This window comes from Epinephelus lanceolatus, chromosome 23 (assembly GCF_041903045.1).
Source record: "Epinephelus lanceolatus isolate andai-2023 chromosome 23, ASM4190304v1, whole genome shotgun sequence".
In the NCBI taxonomy this organism is placed as follows: domain Eukaryota; kingdom Metazoa; phylum Chordata; class Actinopteri; order Perciformes; family Serranidae; genus Epinephelus; species Epinephelus lanceolatus.
Genome location: NC_135756.1, coordinates 1,615,592 through 1,634,556, shown reverse-complemented (window position 1 = coordinate 1,634,556; position 18,965 = coordinate 1,615,592). Strand labels below are relative to the sequence as shown.

Here is an 18,965-nt window from a genome sequence, read left to right as displayed (position 1 = left end):
TATGTAGCTTCTTATCTGTGGAATCTTCTGCAGAGTTTCCCTCACTGCTTCCTCTCGGTTGTATCAAAGCACTGCTGCATGAATTTTGTGTGTCCTCATCTACATGCCACTGTCTATTTTTCAATTCACTTCAGTTCAGTTTTATTTATAAAGCCCAATATCACAAATCACAATTTGCCTCACAGGGCTTTACAGCATACGACATCCCTCTGTCCTTATGACCCTCACAGCTGATCAGGAAAAACTCCCCAAAAAACCCTTTAACCTCAGGAAGAGCAAGTGAGGAGGACAGACGTGCAATAGATGTCGTACAGAACAGATCAACATGATAAATGTACATGTAACTGGTCTCTTTAGTGTGTTTGTAGTTGCCTCTGTGTTTCTTGTTTTGAGGGTTCAGCTGTAGCAGGGGTCGGTGACCTGCGGCTCCGGGGCCACATGTGACTCTTTGGCCCCACTCAGGCGGCTCCCTGTGACTTTAAACAATTATATGGAAATTAATAACATTATCTTTAAAGATTTAATTTTCATTCATCACTGCTGTAGACCGAAAGAAATGTTTTAACATTTCACCAGCTAAGTTGTGCTTCGTCGCTCCACAGCCTGCTGCCTTTTCCTGCATTTTGCCAAACTAGAATAACAATGGTTAATCTTGAGTCTCTTTCGCTGAGTTCACTGAGACTTCCAAATATAAAGAAAGGGGGGAAAAAAGTGAGAATGTAATATTGTGTGGACAGATTTATTTGGTTTCATCATCAACGCTGCAAAGTTAAAGAACCAAATAATCATAAAAGCCTTCAGAGCGACCAGGTGGTGTTAAAACATATTAATGAACGCTTATTTAGACCTTTGGTTAATTTAGACTGAACAGACTGTGTTTGTTTGTTTTTTGCAGCTCCAGGTTTTTTATTTATTTATTTATTTACTTTTATTTTTTGTTTTGGCCAAAAATGGATCTTTTGACAGTAAAGATGGTAGAGCTCTGATTTATAGCATATATTAATTAATCATGTTGTGTTTTACATTGTTTGTTTTGGAGCTGCATATTTTTGATTTTGTATTTTTGTTTTAATGACATCTGTCTGGGCCCAGAGTCTCCTGGAAAAGAGTTTTTTGTGGTTGAATAAAGGTTTATTCAAACACTGTATCACAGACCACAGCCTGTGTGGAGTGATGATGTTTCATGCTGCAGCCAGCAGGGGGCGCTCAGGACAAACAAATCATCAGTGTGACGTCACATTCAGAGGAGGCTGTACTGAATATCTGCAAACGTGTTTAATAAGTTTTTCTGATAACTAATTATGTGCACTTGTTCCTCACTTTGTCTCATTAGCACTGATCTTAATTATACAATTTAATTATACAAATCTGAGGTACTTTTAATTAGCCTACTTTTATAAATCAGGCCTGAGATAATAGTTTGAATAAAGTTATGTTGTCTTGCTGATTAAACTGTTTTCTGGTGATGTAGACAGAGGTGGAAAGAATGTTCACATCCTGTATTAAAGGATGAAAACCTCACAGTATAAATATTCTGTCATCAGTGAAACTTCTGGATTTAGGTACAGAAGTGTCATCAGAAAAATAGACTTCATGTATCAACAGTAAATTCTCTTATCCAGCAGCAGAATCACTGAATCTACACCTGTGGCTCAAACCACAATAAAACACCACCATTTGTTGGTGGACTTTATTTGGTATCAATAATCTAAATTCCTAAAGTAACTTTAGTTATTAAATAAATGTAGCGAAGTAATGTAGTCCTTAATTTCCCTCAGGATTAAAAAATATCTATCTATCTATCTCTCTCTCTCTCTCTCTCTCTCTCTCTCTCTAAATGTCCCACTGCTCCTGAACGCATCCCAGTGAAACTCATAACTTTCCACTGTGTCACTGTCACCACCTGCAACACACCTGAATGAAAACACACACACACACACACACACACACGCCCTCCTGCCGGCTGTGGGCGGAGCCTCCTCGCGGTTTTAAGAGGTGCGTAATGCGCCGCCGTGGAGTCGTTACGCACACGGAGCAGCAGCAGCAGCAGCGGGACTCTTGTGGAGAGGAGCAATTATTCACTACAGAGCTTTCAAAGATAAAAACTGACGATGCGAGTGTGTGATGACTGATGTGAGGAGCTGCTCGGTGAGTCTCTGACTAAATATACTTTACATTTACTCACATTTGTCTCAGGTGTGAAGTGAATATGATGGTTTCTACTTTAAATCATGGACAAGTCACTTTATTATGTCTGTGACGGTCAGCTGTGATATATTCATGTCACATGTCATGTGAACAGATATAGGCCTAAATATTGATACACACAGTGCAGTAAAAGCAGCTGGATGTTTGGATGGACTGTTCATATTTGTGAGAAGAATGTTCAGAGCTCACAGTGGGTTTATTTTCAGTATATTAAAGTAGAAATATGTGGTGCATTCTTAAATATTATGTCACATGTTCCACACTGCTGTAAACAGGAGTGTAAATATAAAAAGTGCCACACTGGGGCCCCTGGAAGGTGAGGGGCCCTCCAACTATCTGTCAGGGAGAATCATTTAAATCGCCACCTTAGAAATCTGTGTTCACAGAAAAACTCACATGTAATTAAAAACAATGCTGCGTGCTTTATATGACTCTCCATCTCCATCATGTTTTGGGAGAATATCCAGCAGCAATCTCTAATAAAATATGTTATGAAATATTAAATATACATTCACTCTACATAAACTATAATAAGGTATAAAAACGTTAAAGTTAAACAAATAATAACCACCTCACGCATCTGACTGTGAATATGCAGCCTTCAAACATGTGTCAATAAATCAGACCTGATGAATTTAAATTAAAATCAACATGTTTCCTAACAAACAGGATGTGATGTCACTGTTGCAGTTTAAGTGTCACGTTCACATCACTTCAAACTTTAACAAGGAACTTTTTATTCCTCTGAAGTTTTTTTATCGGAGCAGCATCACGGAGGAATGTGTCAGCTAAAAAACGTTGACTGGTTTCGGCTCCGGGAGCCAGTTTAACTGCTTCCTGTTCCAGGTGAACTGGTCCTTCAGGTGTGTCTCAGAGTTTACAGCAGGGGCGGAAAGTAACTGAGTACATTTACTCATGTTCAGGTATTTGTAGGTGTTTCCATTTTAGGTTACTTTATACTCCACCATGTCTTTTACTACTTTTACAGATATCTCCTTACAGATTTTACACTTGAAGAGCTGATAAAATAAAAAGTGTAGTTGAGCTTCTCGTTGAGTTTCAGGGTTTCTACCACAGAGACGTTTCCTCTAAACTTCTCATTTTAATAACTGTTTGACACCAAAACAGGTAAAACTCCACCTTATTTCAAAATAATGAATCATGTGACGACCCCTCAAATTTATCTGGTGACCCCGTGGAGGGGCCTGACCCTCAGGTTGGGAACCGCTAACTGTATTTAAATTAGTTCAGACGAGCTCCACCGCAGCAGCTGCAGAGGACATCATGACTACTTTATACTGCAGTTGGATTTTTAATGCAGGTTGTTATGGAGTATTGTCACAGTGTTGTACTTTAACTCATGTAAATGATATGAATACTTCATTTTTTGGTGGTTATGACATCACACAGCTTCCTGTCATTACGCTCTGACCTTGACTGACCGATTGACTCTCAGCTGACGTGGTCTTGACGTGTCGTCTCTCCTCTGTGTCTCCAGACTCTGGTTGAAAAGAAGATTACAAGATTCTTTGCAGCGAGACATGATGTGATTCTAGTTTGCTGCCCAGGAACTCTGTGAGATGTCCTGATGACCTCTGACCCTCGCACCATGGACCTCCGTCTGCACGCCAACCCTCAGCACCAATACAGGGTCAACGGGGGCGCAGGTCGAAGCTCCAGGCCGGGAGTGAGTATCTGAAAACCACTCAAGTTAAATCACGTGACTGGAGTTTGTCTCAGAGTTTAAATAAAACATTTTCCATCTGCTCAGATCTTTGCACTTTACATCCTTTCAGCTCCGCTACGACCTGATCCACACAGACAGGCAGAAAATAAAATGTCATAATAATGAACAGACCATATAAAAATGACATTAAACCTGCATGTAGGCTGAATTAAAATCAGTCCAGGTCATCTCAGCTGTCTGTTAGATGTGAGGCTGCAGTCTGAGGCCAGTTAGCTTAGCTTAGCTTAGCTTAGCTTAGCTTAAAGACTAGAAACACTTCCCTGCACCGGATGTCAAAGTGAGGTCAGAAAGACGTTGGACTCTTACATCAGACAGATGTTCAGCATTGGTTGGAATGAAAATCAAGTTGACGACATTTTAAATGTCTAATGATGTTAAAAATTTTATGTTATGTTGACGTTAACATTGTGACATTTTGCAGATGTTGGGTTTTGTTCTTCGGCGTACGACTAAATGCCCGTATTCTACGTGGTCAAGATGACGTTTACACGTTTGGTAGACATTAAATAACTCAACCTAAAACCAACAAAATCTCAGCGTCACTTGTCGTCAGAGTTCTACGTCAAACTACGTCAAAGTTGGCATCAGTTGTTGTTCTGATGTTGAATTTTGGTCCGCCGACTTCACAACCGAAATTCAACCAAATATTAACGTCTGAAGATGCTGGGAGCCATCTTGTTGTCACCATGGGGTTGCTAGGCAACCAGCAAAGACTACCAGAAGATTCTGGAGCCATGTGCACGAAACACCTTAAATTTTCTCCTTAAGTATGACACTTGAGGCTCAATTTTTCCTTAGCTGAGGGACTTACTTAAGGGTGTTGCACAGAATCCCTTAAAAGGTTGAGAAATATGTTAGTGCACTGAAAGAGATTTTATCGTGGAAAACTACAACCGTTTCCATGGTAACCAAGCTTAAAGCTTGTGACACGGTTTAACTAACTTTAAGGGATTTCTCAAGTATGAGATAAGGAGAAAAGTTTGAATACTTAAGTGAAGATTTTAAGGAAACCTGAAGGAGACGTTGTGTTTTGTGCGACAGATTTTACTTTAAGAAAGCCCTAACCTGGACTTTAAGTAAAACCTTAATTTAAGGTGTTTTGTGCAGCCAGCCTCTGGCATGTAACCCCCCCGAAAAAAACCAAAACAAGCTTCTACATTTTGGTTTTTATACGTATTAAACAAACAAAATACGTAGATTTAGTTTCCTTTAGACAGAGCTAGGCTAGCTGTTTCCATCTGTTTCCAGTCTTTATGCTAAGCTAAGCTAACTGGCTGCAGCTTCATATGTAACGTGAAGCTATGAGAGTGGGATCAGTCTTTTCATCTGACCTTCAGCTCATAAACAAATGATCATATTCCCCAGAACACTGAACTATTCCTACAAGTGTCTTCAGATGATAATAAGTAGAGCACATGAGGCTGATTAAAGGTCCATCACTGTGGACGCAGGTCTGTGTAATCACACCCTGTCGTCCTGTGAACTGGAGCACTGAGCTGTCTTCTTCTATTGTCTCCTTAAACACAGTAAACAAACCGAGCGCATCAGATGAACAGCTGATTATTCCTGCTGCACTTCACCCTGACAGAGGCTCCGTGCTCTGTTGACACAAAGCACCCAGTCATGACAGACGCTGAGAAATTACACCTGCCTAACAACTTAATCCCTTCGCATGCCTTGGGGATGACATTCATTATCAACGCACAACACAACCAGACCGGTCGAGCTGCAGTTTTCTAGGTCCTGAGCTGCTTCGCCACAATAGGCATCATTGAGCAGCTGAAACCAGCGCGGCCGTGTTTATCTCTGATTGGTTTCAGTTGGGTGTTGCTGCAGGTGTCTTTGTGCGTGCGTGTGTCTCTGCGTGGAAAGCAAAAACAAGGCTCTTGGGTATAACCTTGTAACACTGATGTCAGCAACAAGCCCTGTTTGTCATGTCAACCGCCAGCTGAAGGCTGAAGGTCATCACCTTGAAATAGACCAAATAAGCAGCTTCCTTCGCTCCGGTGGCTTCAAGTAATTGTAGTAAAACACAGTCTGAGATCAAAACACTTTACTGTCAAAGTCTCTGCTGTGTCAGAGATAATACTGTACGTGATTTCATCTTTGCCTTCACAAAATGTTTCTGAATAGTTGGTTTACACAGGAAGTATTTTTGCAGGTTGGAAAACACGAGACACGCTGCACTGCCTTTTTTAAATAAAATTGAATGCCACTCGTAAAAAAAACACTTGCTGCACCTTTTTATTGTTGCCAGGCAACCACCCCATCACCTCCTCACGCTAACCTCCCTGTGTAATCAATCTACTGTTTGTTTATCCTGCAGTGATCAGTTGAGGCAGAGGGTGCTGTCTGTAGCTCTGGTTGAGGGTGAGAGGCTGTCAGCAGATAAACAGAGATCTGTGTGGGTACATGAGACCCTAAAAAAGAGGCTGGATCATGGGGAGTACCACCAGTTGGTCCAGGAGCTTCTCCTCCATCATGGACGTTTACAGGCAGATTTTAGGACGACTCAGGGTCAAGATAATGTTTGCACGTTTGGAAGACATTGAATTTTCATAACTCAATAACTCAAGTTAAAACCAACAGAATCTCAACGTCACTTGTCGTCAGAGTTCTACGTCAAACTGACGTCAAATCGCATTAATCGTTGTCCTGATATTGAATTTTGGTCCGCCAACTCAACAATCTGAATCCAACCAAATATTAACATCTAAAGATGCTGGGGGCTATGTTGTTGTCACGTCATTGGGTTGCTAGGCAACCAGCAAAGACTACCGGAAGATTCTTGAGCCATGTGCACAAACCACCTCAAGTTTTCTCCTTAAGTATGACACTTAAGACTTACTTAAGGGTGTTGCACAGAATCCCTAAAAAGGTTGAGAAAAAATGTTAAGGCATTTAGTGCATTGAAAGAGATTTTACCGTGGTGAAATACTCCCGTTTCCATGGTAACCAAGCTCAAAGCTTGTGATGCTGCACTATCAGCACGTGTCAGAAGGCCTGGACCTCAATCCATCCCGTCGGACAATGGGAAAAAAGATGACGAAAAAATGGAGATGACGTGGGGCGTTTTTCCGCCATGAGTTGAAGTTTTTTCAATTCGAGGAGTTCAATGCACTCTGGCAAAAACGCCAGGCGCCCAGAGCTCAGAAACACAAGGCGCATAGCAGCACAAGAACAGCGAGCAAAAAGCTTCATTCTCATTAAAACTATTATAAAGAGGCGCCTCCAGCTGCTGAAACACTTCCTGTGTGACCAGGGCCACCTTTAGATGGCCGGTACGTGTTCAGTAGTAGTCCCATTGATGTTTTGGCTGCTTGATGTATTTACAGCTGTCAGGACAAATCTTGTATCTGTAGCTGCCAACTTATAAAAAGTAACGTTGTCTGTAGAGTTGACAACATAATCTTAAATCACAGCTCATTGAAAGAAGCTTCTCTGGAGCTTTTCTTTATTCCTAATGAGTGATGGAGTAACGGAGGAGGTGGGAAGATACAGAAAAGGCCAGAATGTGGAACTTTTCTTTGCGGCTCTAAATAACTTAAGTGCTCTGTTGATTAGACATTGTTACAGGAGATTATCTGCTCCCTGCAGCCATGTGGTTTGGCTTAAATGAGTGGAGTCGATCTTTATCAGGACTGAAAGAAAACCCTCAAAGGGAAGCAGAGAAATCAATAGTCACTGAGCATGGTCACTGGATCGTCTATTGTGTTGTATTCAGTGGCAGCACTGTGTGGAGCTGGACAGGTAGCTGTGGAGGTGAAGCACAGATGGGGGGAGGAGAGGGGCAAGTGAGCTAAATTTAGGGTGGGAAAGAAGTTTGGAGGGTTGGGACGCAGGAACAAACAGGCCTGTGTTCGGTCTGTACACATGACTACTGTATGAGAGAGTCACAGCAGATGGTTTCAACACGGCGTTCAGTGATGTCGAGAAAAGTCAGGAGGAATCTGCTGCTGCCTTATTCACACAGTACATTCAGCTACCTGCCTTTAACAGAGTAGTGTCTGATCATCAGTCTGTTTCCATGATGACAGAGAAAACAGATTTATATAAATCCCTGTGAACATGTCAGTGTGAGTGAAATGGTCCTGCAGTGAATGTGTCACAGTGGGACTAACACACCCAGATCATGTGACTCCTGCATGTATACAGTCAATCAGACCCAAACTGGCCGAGGCGCTCTGAGCATGCTCCACAGTTTCCGCCCCGGGCTTTGACCCGGAAGTCCAATAGCATTAAATGTGTAAGAGAAGAAGAAGCCGGTAACAACATGGAGAAATCTACATCCAGAGCCGTGACTTTTTGGACGGACCAAATGTACAGAGCTGTAAAGTTGTCCACCATGGTAGCAGTTAGCTGCTAGCTAACCGTAGCTAACTTGTTTGTCCATTGTTTGGTCTGTGACGTAATAGGTCAACAGGAAAAAGGTCCAATACTAACAAGCTGAAAGGGGGCATATCTCCACCTATCGTAGAGGAGTCGCACATACTTGGCTCAATAAATGGATTCCCCTCCCGTGCTTGTATACTGGGACAAGGACAGTAGGCCAGTTAGATGTCCTCGTCCAGCTGGGACTGTAGCTCCACTTCACTGTGACTAAATTACCGTAGTTATTAAACAGGGCTGTAGTGTAGGCTAATGTAACGTAGGCTAACATAAACAGCTCTGTCCAGAAGTTAGCTTTAGCCTCAGTCTAATCTACAATGATTCATAAGTAACATGACTGATCGATGACCTGTACATTAAGGAACTGAAAACAACCTGAGACCTTGACGAAAGCAAGACAGTAAAAAAGTTTTTTTTAAAAAAAAAATTAAATCCCAGCATGTAAACTAATGTCCTGTGTCCCTTTACTTTGACAGGAAGATGAAGCGCTGCAGTTTCTGAGCCAGGAGGAGCAGGAGTGCATTCAGTTCTTCGAGAAGACCATCGACTCATTGGAGGACAGTCTGGAGGAGAACGACCGGAGGCCCAGGCAGATGAGGCCCCCAGTGAGCAGCACCCCACCTGTTGAAAAAGTCGATGGACCCCCGACCTCGAGTCCGATCATGTCCTCTCCGCTTGCCAGACCTCCCAGTCCCAAAGACCAGGATATTATATACCTGGTCCGCCCAGAACCGGACTTGGTGCAGACCAAAGAGCCGATCTTCAGTCCCACCAGTCCAGGTAGGGTACAGCGATTTGTTCTTGAATGCAGGGGCGTAGTCAGGATTCTGGAAATACTTCAGATTACGAAGTCCTGGAAGAGATTGAAGCTTTTAGTCTTTCCCAGATTTACAATTTGCAATTTGTTTCTCTTAGATTTTCAGAGTATGGTGCAGAATCCTGAAAGCCACTTCGACATGAAGCCAAGGCGTGATCCAGTGGACAACTTGCCCTCAGAGTACAATGCTCCCCTACCAAACTTTGGGCCAACAGACAGCCACTCCCCCTACCACCCTCCAGGCTGTATCCCCACCCCCGTCCTGATTGCACAGCAGATAGCAGAGAACCAGGCAGGTGGAACGTCTACCCTCCATTCCTCCGCATTGCTCCGCCGTTGCAGCCTGGACTCCGACAAGCCACTGAGCTTCAACGACCCTCACGCTAAACAGGGTCCTCCTATGTCTGCTAAGCCTACCCGCTTTCCTGCTAACATCAGCGTGATCCTCGGCGGCAAGGAGCACCAGAACCAGTCACTACCTAATGTGAACATCGAGGAGAGACGGGCACAGATGCTGGCAAACCTTACAGGAACATCACACCCTCTGGTGCAGGAAAATTTCCAGCCAGCTGTGGTGGACAAGCCTCGAAATATTCCCACTCGCAGCATTTCCTTCAAGGACCCATCACCAGACAAATCCAGGATGGAGGCCCTGTCTAAGCTGGGCCTGACCAGAAACCGAGCCATGTCTGGGGGTATGTCACTCCTCACTGTCCCTGACAGCACCTTGCCGGATCCTCCCACAGATCCAGAAACCAGTGCCAAACCTCTGGAGGCCAGTGTTCCCCCACCAACAGAAACCAGCACCAAATTGCCAGAAGTTAATGTCCCGACACCACGTCAGAGTCAGATTCACGTTGACAGAAAACCAGAGATTCTGCAGACAGATTCCTTCAGGAAGTATGAAGATAGAAACCAGCACCTGAGTCCCTCGCCTCCAGCAGTCACACAAAGCAGCTTCTATCCACCTCCTTTGGAAACCAAGCGATCTTTCTCTCCTCCGCCTGAGATCACCTCGCTGGAATCTAACAGCTATGGAGGGAAATCTATCGTGATCAACCCTTCGGTTTCCTCCAGGAACGAACCTCCAACCTCTCCAACAAGCCCTGAACCCAAAACCCTCCCACCTGTGCTGGCTAACCCCAGCGAGTTCAACCCCTATGGAGGAAAATCTAAGGTCATGACCCCTGCTCCTGTACCCATTGCCAGGAGCCACCTTCCCGACATCCTCAGCTCCCATATTGACAAGAGTCAAACCTTGCCCGCCAAATCAGAGCCGCCACCCCCTGAGCTTAACAGTTATGGAGGAAAGAGCCGAACATTTAACCCTTCCGCTGGGTTAAATCGCTCCTCAGACAGCCCTGCTAGGAGTTTCAAAGCTCCAGCTCCGACCCCGGCCCCAAAACCTCCTCGGCACTCCTACCACGGCGCTACCCAGAAACCAGCACTGCGAGCCTTATCCCCCGAACTCAAGCGGAGACCCGCCTCCATGTTTCGTCCACAAGGCATCACCGTGCAGTTTTCTGGACGGGGCGCGACGGACGAATCACGTAGGGATGCGCTAAGGAAACTGGGGCTCCTGAAAGAGTCTTGATGAACTCTGGAATGAATTCTTCAGTCTCCACCCGTCGAGCCTGAATCTCTGGTGTGTACCTGCTGGTCGAGGTGGAATGTCAGAAGTTTCCCTATGTGTGTCTGAGAGAAAGGTGTGGTTAGAGAGACATTTAACATAGGAATGGAGCCAGAATCTACGATGGACCTGCATAGCCAGTTCTCACTTCCTGGCCATAAATATACTGACAGACGAGTGTGACACGGTGCAGCTGCTGCACACTCAACACTGTGTCAGTGACAGAAGTCTTGACAAATCAACTGTTTCATGTTGCCTCTGATGTGAGACATCGTATACCTCTGCACAAGATACTCTGGAACAAACTGTAAAGAGAAGCATCCGGGAATCAAATAACTTTTGGTTTCACCTTTGTTTGCAACAAATGAGGCTGATTGTGAAAAGCCATATTTATAAAACTGGGCTCCGTTTCCTTAAAACATATTTAAGACAAAGGTTAGAGATGTTTTATATTTTTGTTATTGTTAGCAAATCCAAAAAAGACTCAGCCCCGACCCCACTGGTTCCTACTGAAGACTAGTCTTTAAAAACTCCTTAAACATCAACAAATTCTCAAACAACAGTTGGTATGATATCCTATGAATCTGTGTCCCAGCAAGGTCGTTACATCCTTAACGTATACGTAGGTAATAAAAATAAAGTTACAGTGGTCAGGATTAGGAAAAGAAACATGGTCTGGACGTACCTTAATGATGTTCTGAACACCGGTCTCCTGGGGACAGTCCTGTGTCTTGTTGACCCATCCACCACCTCAACCCGCTTCCTTAACAGACCACTCGGGAACCGTTCCTCCCGTCAGCACATTGGTCACGTCATCACAGTGGTCCTAAATATGTAGGTTTTGCACGAATGCCGGCTCATCTTTAAGTTGAATATGAACAAATCTGGTGCATTAGCTTTCGTATGAAAACGTATGACAGCCTGCACAGACAGCTCAGTAACTTCAGCTTATAGATACGGACGAAATGGAGCAGAATCACTGCAGATCGTGGAGGCAGTGTGGCGTAGTTCAAGCGAGAGGCGACCGTAGGAGACGGCTAAGACATTTACAAAAAGGCAGAACGGAAAGAATCAGTAATATAGTAAAAACAATTCTCCGTCCACACACTGTGGTGTAGTTAATGGTGTAAAACACCAACGCCATTTACAACACTGCATCCGTTAAAAGTTATATAATTAGGTCGCCGTGTCACTTTATTTATTGTTGTGTGAAACTTTTTTCAATGCCATCTGTTGGCTGTATCTATGTCAACATAAACGATGCATGGGGATGATTACATTTGAAACAGACGGATCCATTTTCATACATTGAGTGAGTGGCCCTAAGATGTTCTTCAGAGAGGCGGCCCAGATTTAAGATTTTATAGATTTTTACTAAAATTTTATATTTAGTTTTTCTGTCAAAGCGCCAAAGTGTCCCTGCGCCTCGACTCTCCAGGGCCCAACAGCCCCGTGTGGCAGCTAGTTTGTGGTAAATCCATAAGATGCATATTTGTTTGGTTATAAACTCGGCTCCTTAATTTTTGGCAAATTTTGGGGCTTTTATTACCGTCACTATTATTATTACCATAATTTCAATTTTTAAATAAATTTGTGCTTAAATTGCCACAAATTAAAATGACACACCATGAACTCGGGGTTAGTTGTCCAAAATAGTTATTAAAGGAAATTAAATATGCAATGCAGTATGCGTCCATGTGAAGCCAGGGGGTCAGTGGGGGCCAGCATCTCAGTTTTTCCCCTCGGCCCCTAAACATATTTATCCAGCCCTGCTAAAAAAAAAACAGTGTGTTTTTAGCTGTAAGAAGGTACTTACAACCTGCAACTTACAATTTACAGCTTATGAGCAGCTAATTATGCACAAGAGTAATTTAAATATTTAAAATCACAGCTGTTTGAGCCCTAAATTGTTTAAATCTTTAAAAAAAATGTTTGCAAACACTTTGTAAAGACCTCCTAATGTTTGTCTCTGTATCAGTGTAAGTTATATTATTTGTTATAAGGTGTCACTTCCTTCTATCAGCAGAGTGGATTAATGTTCATACACAGGCTGTGAAGTTACTCGGGAGCATTTTTTTTTTTGTTTCACTGGTTTGTTTACCGACTTTGGGCATTTTCTTTTGTCAGCGGTGTGTGTGTGTGTTTTCTGTCAGCACTTTGGGTCAAGAACAAAGTTGAAGGCACTTCTCTCAAGTGCAATTTTGTTCCTTCTGAAATGACTTTAGTTTGTTGTAAAGAGCAGGTTCCTGTTAGAGAGGGACTCGTCTCCATGCAGCGTCGTGCTGCAGTAACAAAGCTGCAGATGTTACAGTGAAAAAGAGAAATGTAGAAAAATGTAAATGTGAGCTGAGCTGCAGGATATTTTTACTCTAACCTCCCACACCAAACCACAGACTGTGGAATGGCTCTGTGGGCAGGACTTTTACTTTTTTACTACGCAGAGGGAACACTTCCAAACGGCCCTTTAGGGATGGGCGAGCACATGGCATTGTACAAAACACAAGCACTAAAACCACAGAGTCCAGAAATACATCCTGGATTACTGTGTGTTTTTGTTCCTGTCGAGCTGTTGGCGATAACTTCCTGTGTGTTATTCAACTGTTGTATCAGCGTTAGCGTGTGTGTAAATGTGTGTGTGTGTGTGTGTGTGTGTGTGTGTGTATGTGTGAGTTTTATCCAGACTCCGGTTCCGCTGTAGTTCAGCTACAGTAACTTTTGAAGTATATTTAGTGTCACACAGTTCCTCTCCTGCGTGAGGATTCATGTGTGACGTGTTTACAGACTCCGGTTCCTCTGTAGTTCAGCTACAGTCATTTTGAAGTATCTGATGGTGCATATGTACAGTATATATAACTACATTCTGTCCTTCGTTCTGAGGGAACCTTTGTGCACAGAACAGGGATTTAAGACGTGCATGCCTGTGTGGTGAATGGGAAGATCAGAGGGGGAGTTGCTGCTACGGTTCGACAGCCTGTTTAACGTTCTGACTCTTTAAATGTCCTCATTAGAAGCTGTACATACTCTGCTGACATATACCTGATGTTGAGTTTCTGTCGTCAATCATTAAACAGAATAATAACAATAACTTCTCTGATTGTGTTTTTCTTTGACAAACTCTGGAATATAAAGAACCAGCAGGTGCTGATCAATGATTGGCCACGTCTGTGGAATATTTCACCTGAGTGGAAACTTACAGGAAGTTTAAAAGGTGATGAGGAAGAGTGTCAGTGACGAACGTAAAGGAGTGTTACACTGATTTTACACATGAAGATCAGTTTACTTCACGTGGCTTTGAAACACTGACAGGAAACATTTTGTTGCACAATCAATACTTTTACTTAACCCTTTGAAACCTGGAGCGACATCACTTTTCTTGTCCTGCTTTCAGACGCCTTTCACAAGTATTTAAACCTTTGAACCCTCTAAACAATGATTCATGAGGTCAGTGGATATCACTTATGATAAAGAGGTTTTACAGCACAAAAAAACATGTTTGTTTCATTAACGTGTTTTAAAAGTTGGTCAAAAACATTTTGAGTAGGATGGGATTAAAATAAATAAGTAAGAATATCTTGAATATATTAGTTTGACCACTAAATATCAACACAACTTTTGGATAAATATCAAGTTGTTTTTTAAGGTCAAAGCACATCATGTTGGTTGTACTGCACTCACGCCTCACTAACTAATGCCAGAGTTGGAACAACTTGAAAAGATACATGCAAATTGTTACCTTAATTTTTTAAAGTTGAACCAGTGGACTATTTTTTAGCCTGAGCAAAATGGTGCGATTGGTTCAACTTATAAAAATTAAGGTGACCATTTGCACACGTCTGCGCGTCGTTTTAAGTCCAGCTCTGACATTATTGAGTAAATCCTACGAGTCTTTTATAATCTGACAAACTCAGTTAGTTTAGTTCAACCAACATAATTTGCTTTGATCATATTTACTTAATATTTATCCAAAAGTTGTGGATGGTCCCAACAGAAGCGTTCCTTAGCGTCCCCATGTTTGGTCCCCCCTCTGTTGGGGTACCTAGCACACAGATCTGGTACTAAAAGGTGGAGCTAGAAACCCTGCAGTCTGATTGGTCAGTAGAGGACGCTCACTCTGGTTTTATGTAACCTCTGTTCATACATCAGTAAACTACAACTATAAAATGAAAGAGAAAAAAATAACTTCATTCACTGGGCCGACTGCCGGCAACTTTTAAGGTGGAACGTTAACTTGTAATGTTACTCAATGCATGAGTTGATGACGTGAATCCATCAGCACACCTTAAATTTCACTGTGACAACTTTGACCATCACTTTAGTTTTTATATGACACACACTTTTAGTAATGACTTTAAAAATATAGATTAATTTGGAGCGGATTATGTGAAGGTCATATATTCTAATCCTCACTTCCTGTGGGCTACAGCAACACTAAACCCCTGAGCTTGCCTGAGAAGGACTAAATGCACAAAGCTGCTATTTTTAAATATCCCATGGAGAGAGACTCTCACTGCAGCCTGTTCTATTTTGTTGTGAAAATGTGGGCGTGCAGCCTCGTTATGTGGACGATAAACCAGGTGCAGACTTCCATCTGTGTCACCGCTGATGAGGAAATACAGCGAGTGCTGGACGGAGCAGTGAGTGACAACAACCCCGCCCACATTTAAGAGGACTGTCTGAACACACCGAGGGTCTAGGTACCACGTCTGAAGGCTTACTGCTGGTTCCAAAGGTGCTGGACTGAAACGGTTTGGTAGAAACATGGTGATCTCTGTAGACGAGGACCTGCTCTGTGTGTAGATATAAACGTCTCATTCTGAGGTAACATAAACACAACCATTCTTATTTACAGCTGATTAAACACTAAAGAAAACACACTGATGATATTATTACTGTTCTTACATTATACCTGCTCTAAATCCGACACACTGGAGCTTTAATATTCCTCAGCTCAGCGTTTTCGTGGTCTAACAAGGTTTTAGAAACTTTTATTTTTCTGACCTTCCCCATATTTTCACATTGGAGCTCTTGTGTGTTGAAAGCCAGCGACACAGAAGCAAACTCTGTGGACGGCAGACGGTTACATAAGCCTTCAACACAGAGGCTGCTTCATGACTGCTGCACTGAGACAGAGTGTGTGTGAGTGTCTGAGGACGACTGACGTTCAGCTTTAACTTTGTTTCTCCTGATGGATCAATGATGTATCTCAAAATCTAATTTGAACTCATTCATTATTTTAGTTTATATTCTGCTTATTAAGTTCTATTTAATCAGGGCTTCATGTCACAGCTGGTATCAATGTGATCCACACACATTATCTGTGTGATGATGTTTGATCTTCGGGTATGGTCAATAGAAGTAATTTCTGAATCACTCATTGTGTGTGGAGACCTGCCAGCGACTGCAGGGTGGAATTGTTTTAATACACAATGTGGTCAGGCTGCATGGAGTCTAATTTCACCTGCTGAGGTTCAGTCACGATGTGTTACACCTGCGTTAACGGGTTCCTACTGATCCAGACTGAATTTAAAGGGGAGCTACACCCAAAATACAAAACTCATACATGTTGTTCCTTTGGTCCAAGACTGTCTGAAAGTATTAATAAACCTGAAGAACATGCTCCAAAATCCAAACACTGGATCTGTGATGTTAGTCCCACTGTGACACTGAATGTGTCACAGTGGGACTAACACACCCAGATCATGTGACTCCTGCGTGTATACAGTCAATCAGACCCAAACTGGCCGAGGCGCTCTGAGCATGCTCCACAGTTTCCGCCCCGGGCTTTGACCCGGAAGTTGAACGCCATGAGAAGGTCTGTGGTTGACTATTAAAGGGATAGTGCACCCAAAAATGAAAATTCAGCCATTATCTACTCACCCATATGCCGAGGGAGGGTGCACCATCCCTTTAAATCACTGACATTACAAGTTATATGTTTTTACATGATGTATTTTATCATTGAAACACATTTCAGTGTGCCATCTGATGCTCCCACCTCCCTGCAGGTGTTGTAAAATGGTGCGCTCCGGCCATTGGTACCAACTATCTTGTCAGAAAGGGGTCAAATAATGCTCCAAAATTAGGCTAAATTTTGGCGAGAGAAAAAGGAGCATTGCCATTTCTTAAACTTATTCCTGCACACTGTGGTCCCTGAACTGTCCTGCAATTACATAAACTGAGAGTTAACAACGACACAGTCTGAACACCATGACCAATATTTGATTAAAGTATTATTTTTTCAATCATATTTTTTGATCTTACGGTGTAGTAATACCTTGCAGTAATTCCTTCAGTCAGTGTTTGATTTTACTTTTCTCTGATCATTCATTGGAGGATTGATTTGACCTGACCCCGCCCATATTCCCTGACGGCTGGCCTTGTCCTCTGCCTAAAAACTCTGAAGACCACTGAGTTAAAGGACAGGTCCACTCTGTTGTCCAGTCTCAGGTGTTCATATGAACTGTGACAGGTTTTAATTGATGTAATAATTCGTTCTGTTTCCACAGAGAAACAGGAAAATTCTGTCCAACAAAACTGACTTCAAATAAACATAGAAATAACTTTTCTGTAATCTGTGTCTTCTGTTCTGCTGAAGGTGTGACTATGAAGAAATGTTTTAATGTTACAGCCAGAAAAAACCTGTCAGCGTTCAGACAGACGCCTGAGAGCTGGAAACAACCTGGCAGTTACCTGATGTGCAGAGGGTGGTGGGTGGGTTGTGGGGGTCACCAGCAGATCTCGGCCCTTGGGCCCCTGAACAGGTCAGTCCGGCCATACTCGAGCACTGTTGCACACATGCAGTGTTTAGAGGAGTGAGGGCAGGAAATGAGGACATACTTATGTTCACTGCCTTGTAATTAGACCTCGACCAACAGGCGCGCCCTCTCAAAACACGCAAACGACCTCATTTACAGAGCTGGCACACAGCGATCATCTTCATACTTTTATTGTGATGCTTCTTCTGTCTGTCAGAGCCGACACACACAGATGGTTATTACTCTGCAGGAAAACAACAACAGACAAACAAACTAAGGCGGAGCCACCGCAGGACGCTTTACTACAACGACTAAAGATGTGGAGCAGAAAAGAGCCATGCAGCAGAACACAGAGAATATTGATCCATCTAAAATAATGTAGTCGTCATAAAGGAAGACCTTCAGGCACACGGTTATCCACGGTAACACTTCACAAATCAAAGCAAGCTGGTTATTGTTAAACTAACTCTTCAGATGCTCCTGACTCTGGAGGAGGAAACAAAACATCTAGCAGGAGAGAAGGTGGAGGAGATGAGGAGTCTGTACACCCAGGTGTCCGTCAGTGATCAGGTCTCAGGTCTCAGGGTGGACGAGTGTCGGCTGGGTTCACACTCGTGTTCTGGTTGTTGTGTCGCTTCTGAATGTGTCACTCATGTCCCACTGACTGGTTTCAGTTTCACGGAGCGATGAGACGATCGACCACGTTCACGTCTGTACGATAAATATGAAGCTACAGCTGGCAGCTGTTAGCTTAGCTTAACATAAAGACTGGAGACAGCTACAAACAGCTCTGTCCAAACATAACAAATCTGTCTATCAGCTCCGCTAAAGCTCAACAGTTATCATGTTGTTTTGCACTCATTGGTTATGTCTTTATCGTTACACTCCAAGACATTTGAGCTGTGAGACAACTTTTGTGCTTAAAGGGATAGTGCACCCAAAAATGAAAATTCAGCCATTATCTACTCACCCATATGCCGAGGGAGGCTCAGGTGAAGTTTTAGAGTCCTCACATCACTTGCGGAGGACAACTATTTATGTCGGGGCTTCAGGACACTTGGATCACTACGGACGAGCAGTATGGAGATATTTTGTGGTTTCAATGATGTGTTTTTGGACGTTTGAATCTGGGGCGCCGTCAGCCTCCATTAGGTGGAGTTGTGTTGCTACCTCCTCTCCCCTTGGATCTCTGCAAGTGATGTGAGGACTCTAAAACTTCACCTGAGCCTCCCTCGGCATATGGGTGAGTAGATAATGGCTGAATTTACATTTTTGGTGCACTATCCCTTTAATACAACACAGTTCAAGAATGATGTCGTTCCAATTTAATTATTTTTGCATACTGACATTCTTGATTTCGTCGTCTCTGAAATGAAGCCAGGCTAACTGTTTCTATTTGCTTCCAGTCTTTGAGCTAAG

General features: G+C 43.0%; 1 protein-coding gene across 1 annotated transcript; it reads left to right on the top strand.

Moving 5' to 3' along the window:
* Window positions 1-2,030: 2,030 nt before the first annotated feature.
* Window positions 2,031-13,876, top strand: proser2 (proline and serine rich 2). Its single transcript, XM_033615291.2, has 4 exons — window positions 2,031-2,148; window positions 3,707-3,895; window positions 8,821-9,124; window positions 9,260-13,876. Exons 2-4 carry the CDS (start codon window positions 3,797-3,799, stop codon window positions 10,753-10,755), a joined length of 1,899 nt encoding a protein of 632 aa, XP_033471182.2. The 5' UTR covers window positions 2,031-2,148; window positions 3,707-3,796; the 3' UTR covers window positions 10,756-13,876.
* The last annotated feature ends 5,089 nt before the right edge of the window (window positions 13,877-18,965 follow it).

Excerpts from the sequence above, each read along its gene's own strand:
- proser2 (XM_033615291.2), top strand. The coding sequence starts at position 3,797 with ATGACCTCTGACCCTCGCACCATGGACCTCCGTCTGCACGCCAACCCT. Across the intron at positions 3,896-8,820 it reads GTCGAAGCTCCAGGCCGGGA|GAAGATGAAGCGCTGCAGTT; the intron begins GTGAGTATCTGA and ends TTACTTTGACAG. Across the intron at positions 9,125-9,259 it reads CTTCAGTCCCACCAGTCCAG|ATTTTCAGAGTATGGTGCAG; the intron begins GTAGGGTACAGC and ends TGTTTCTCTTAG.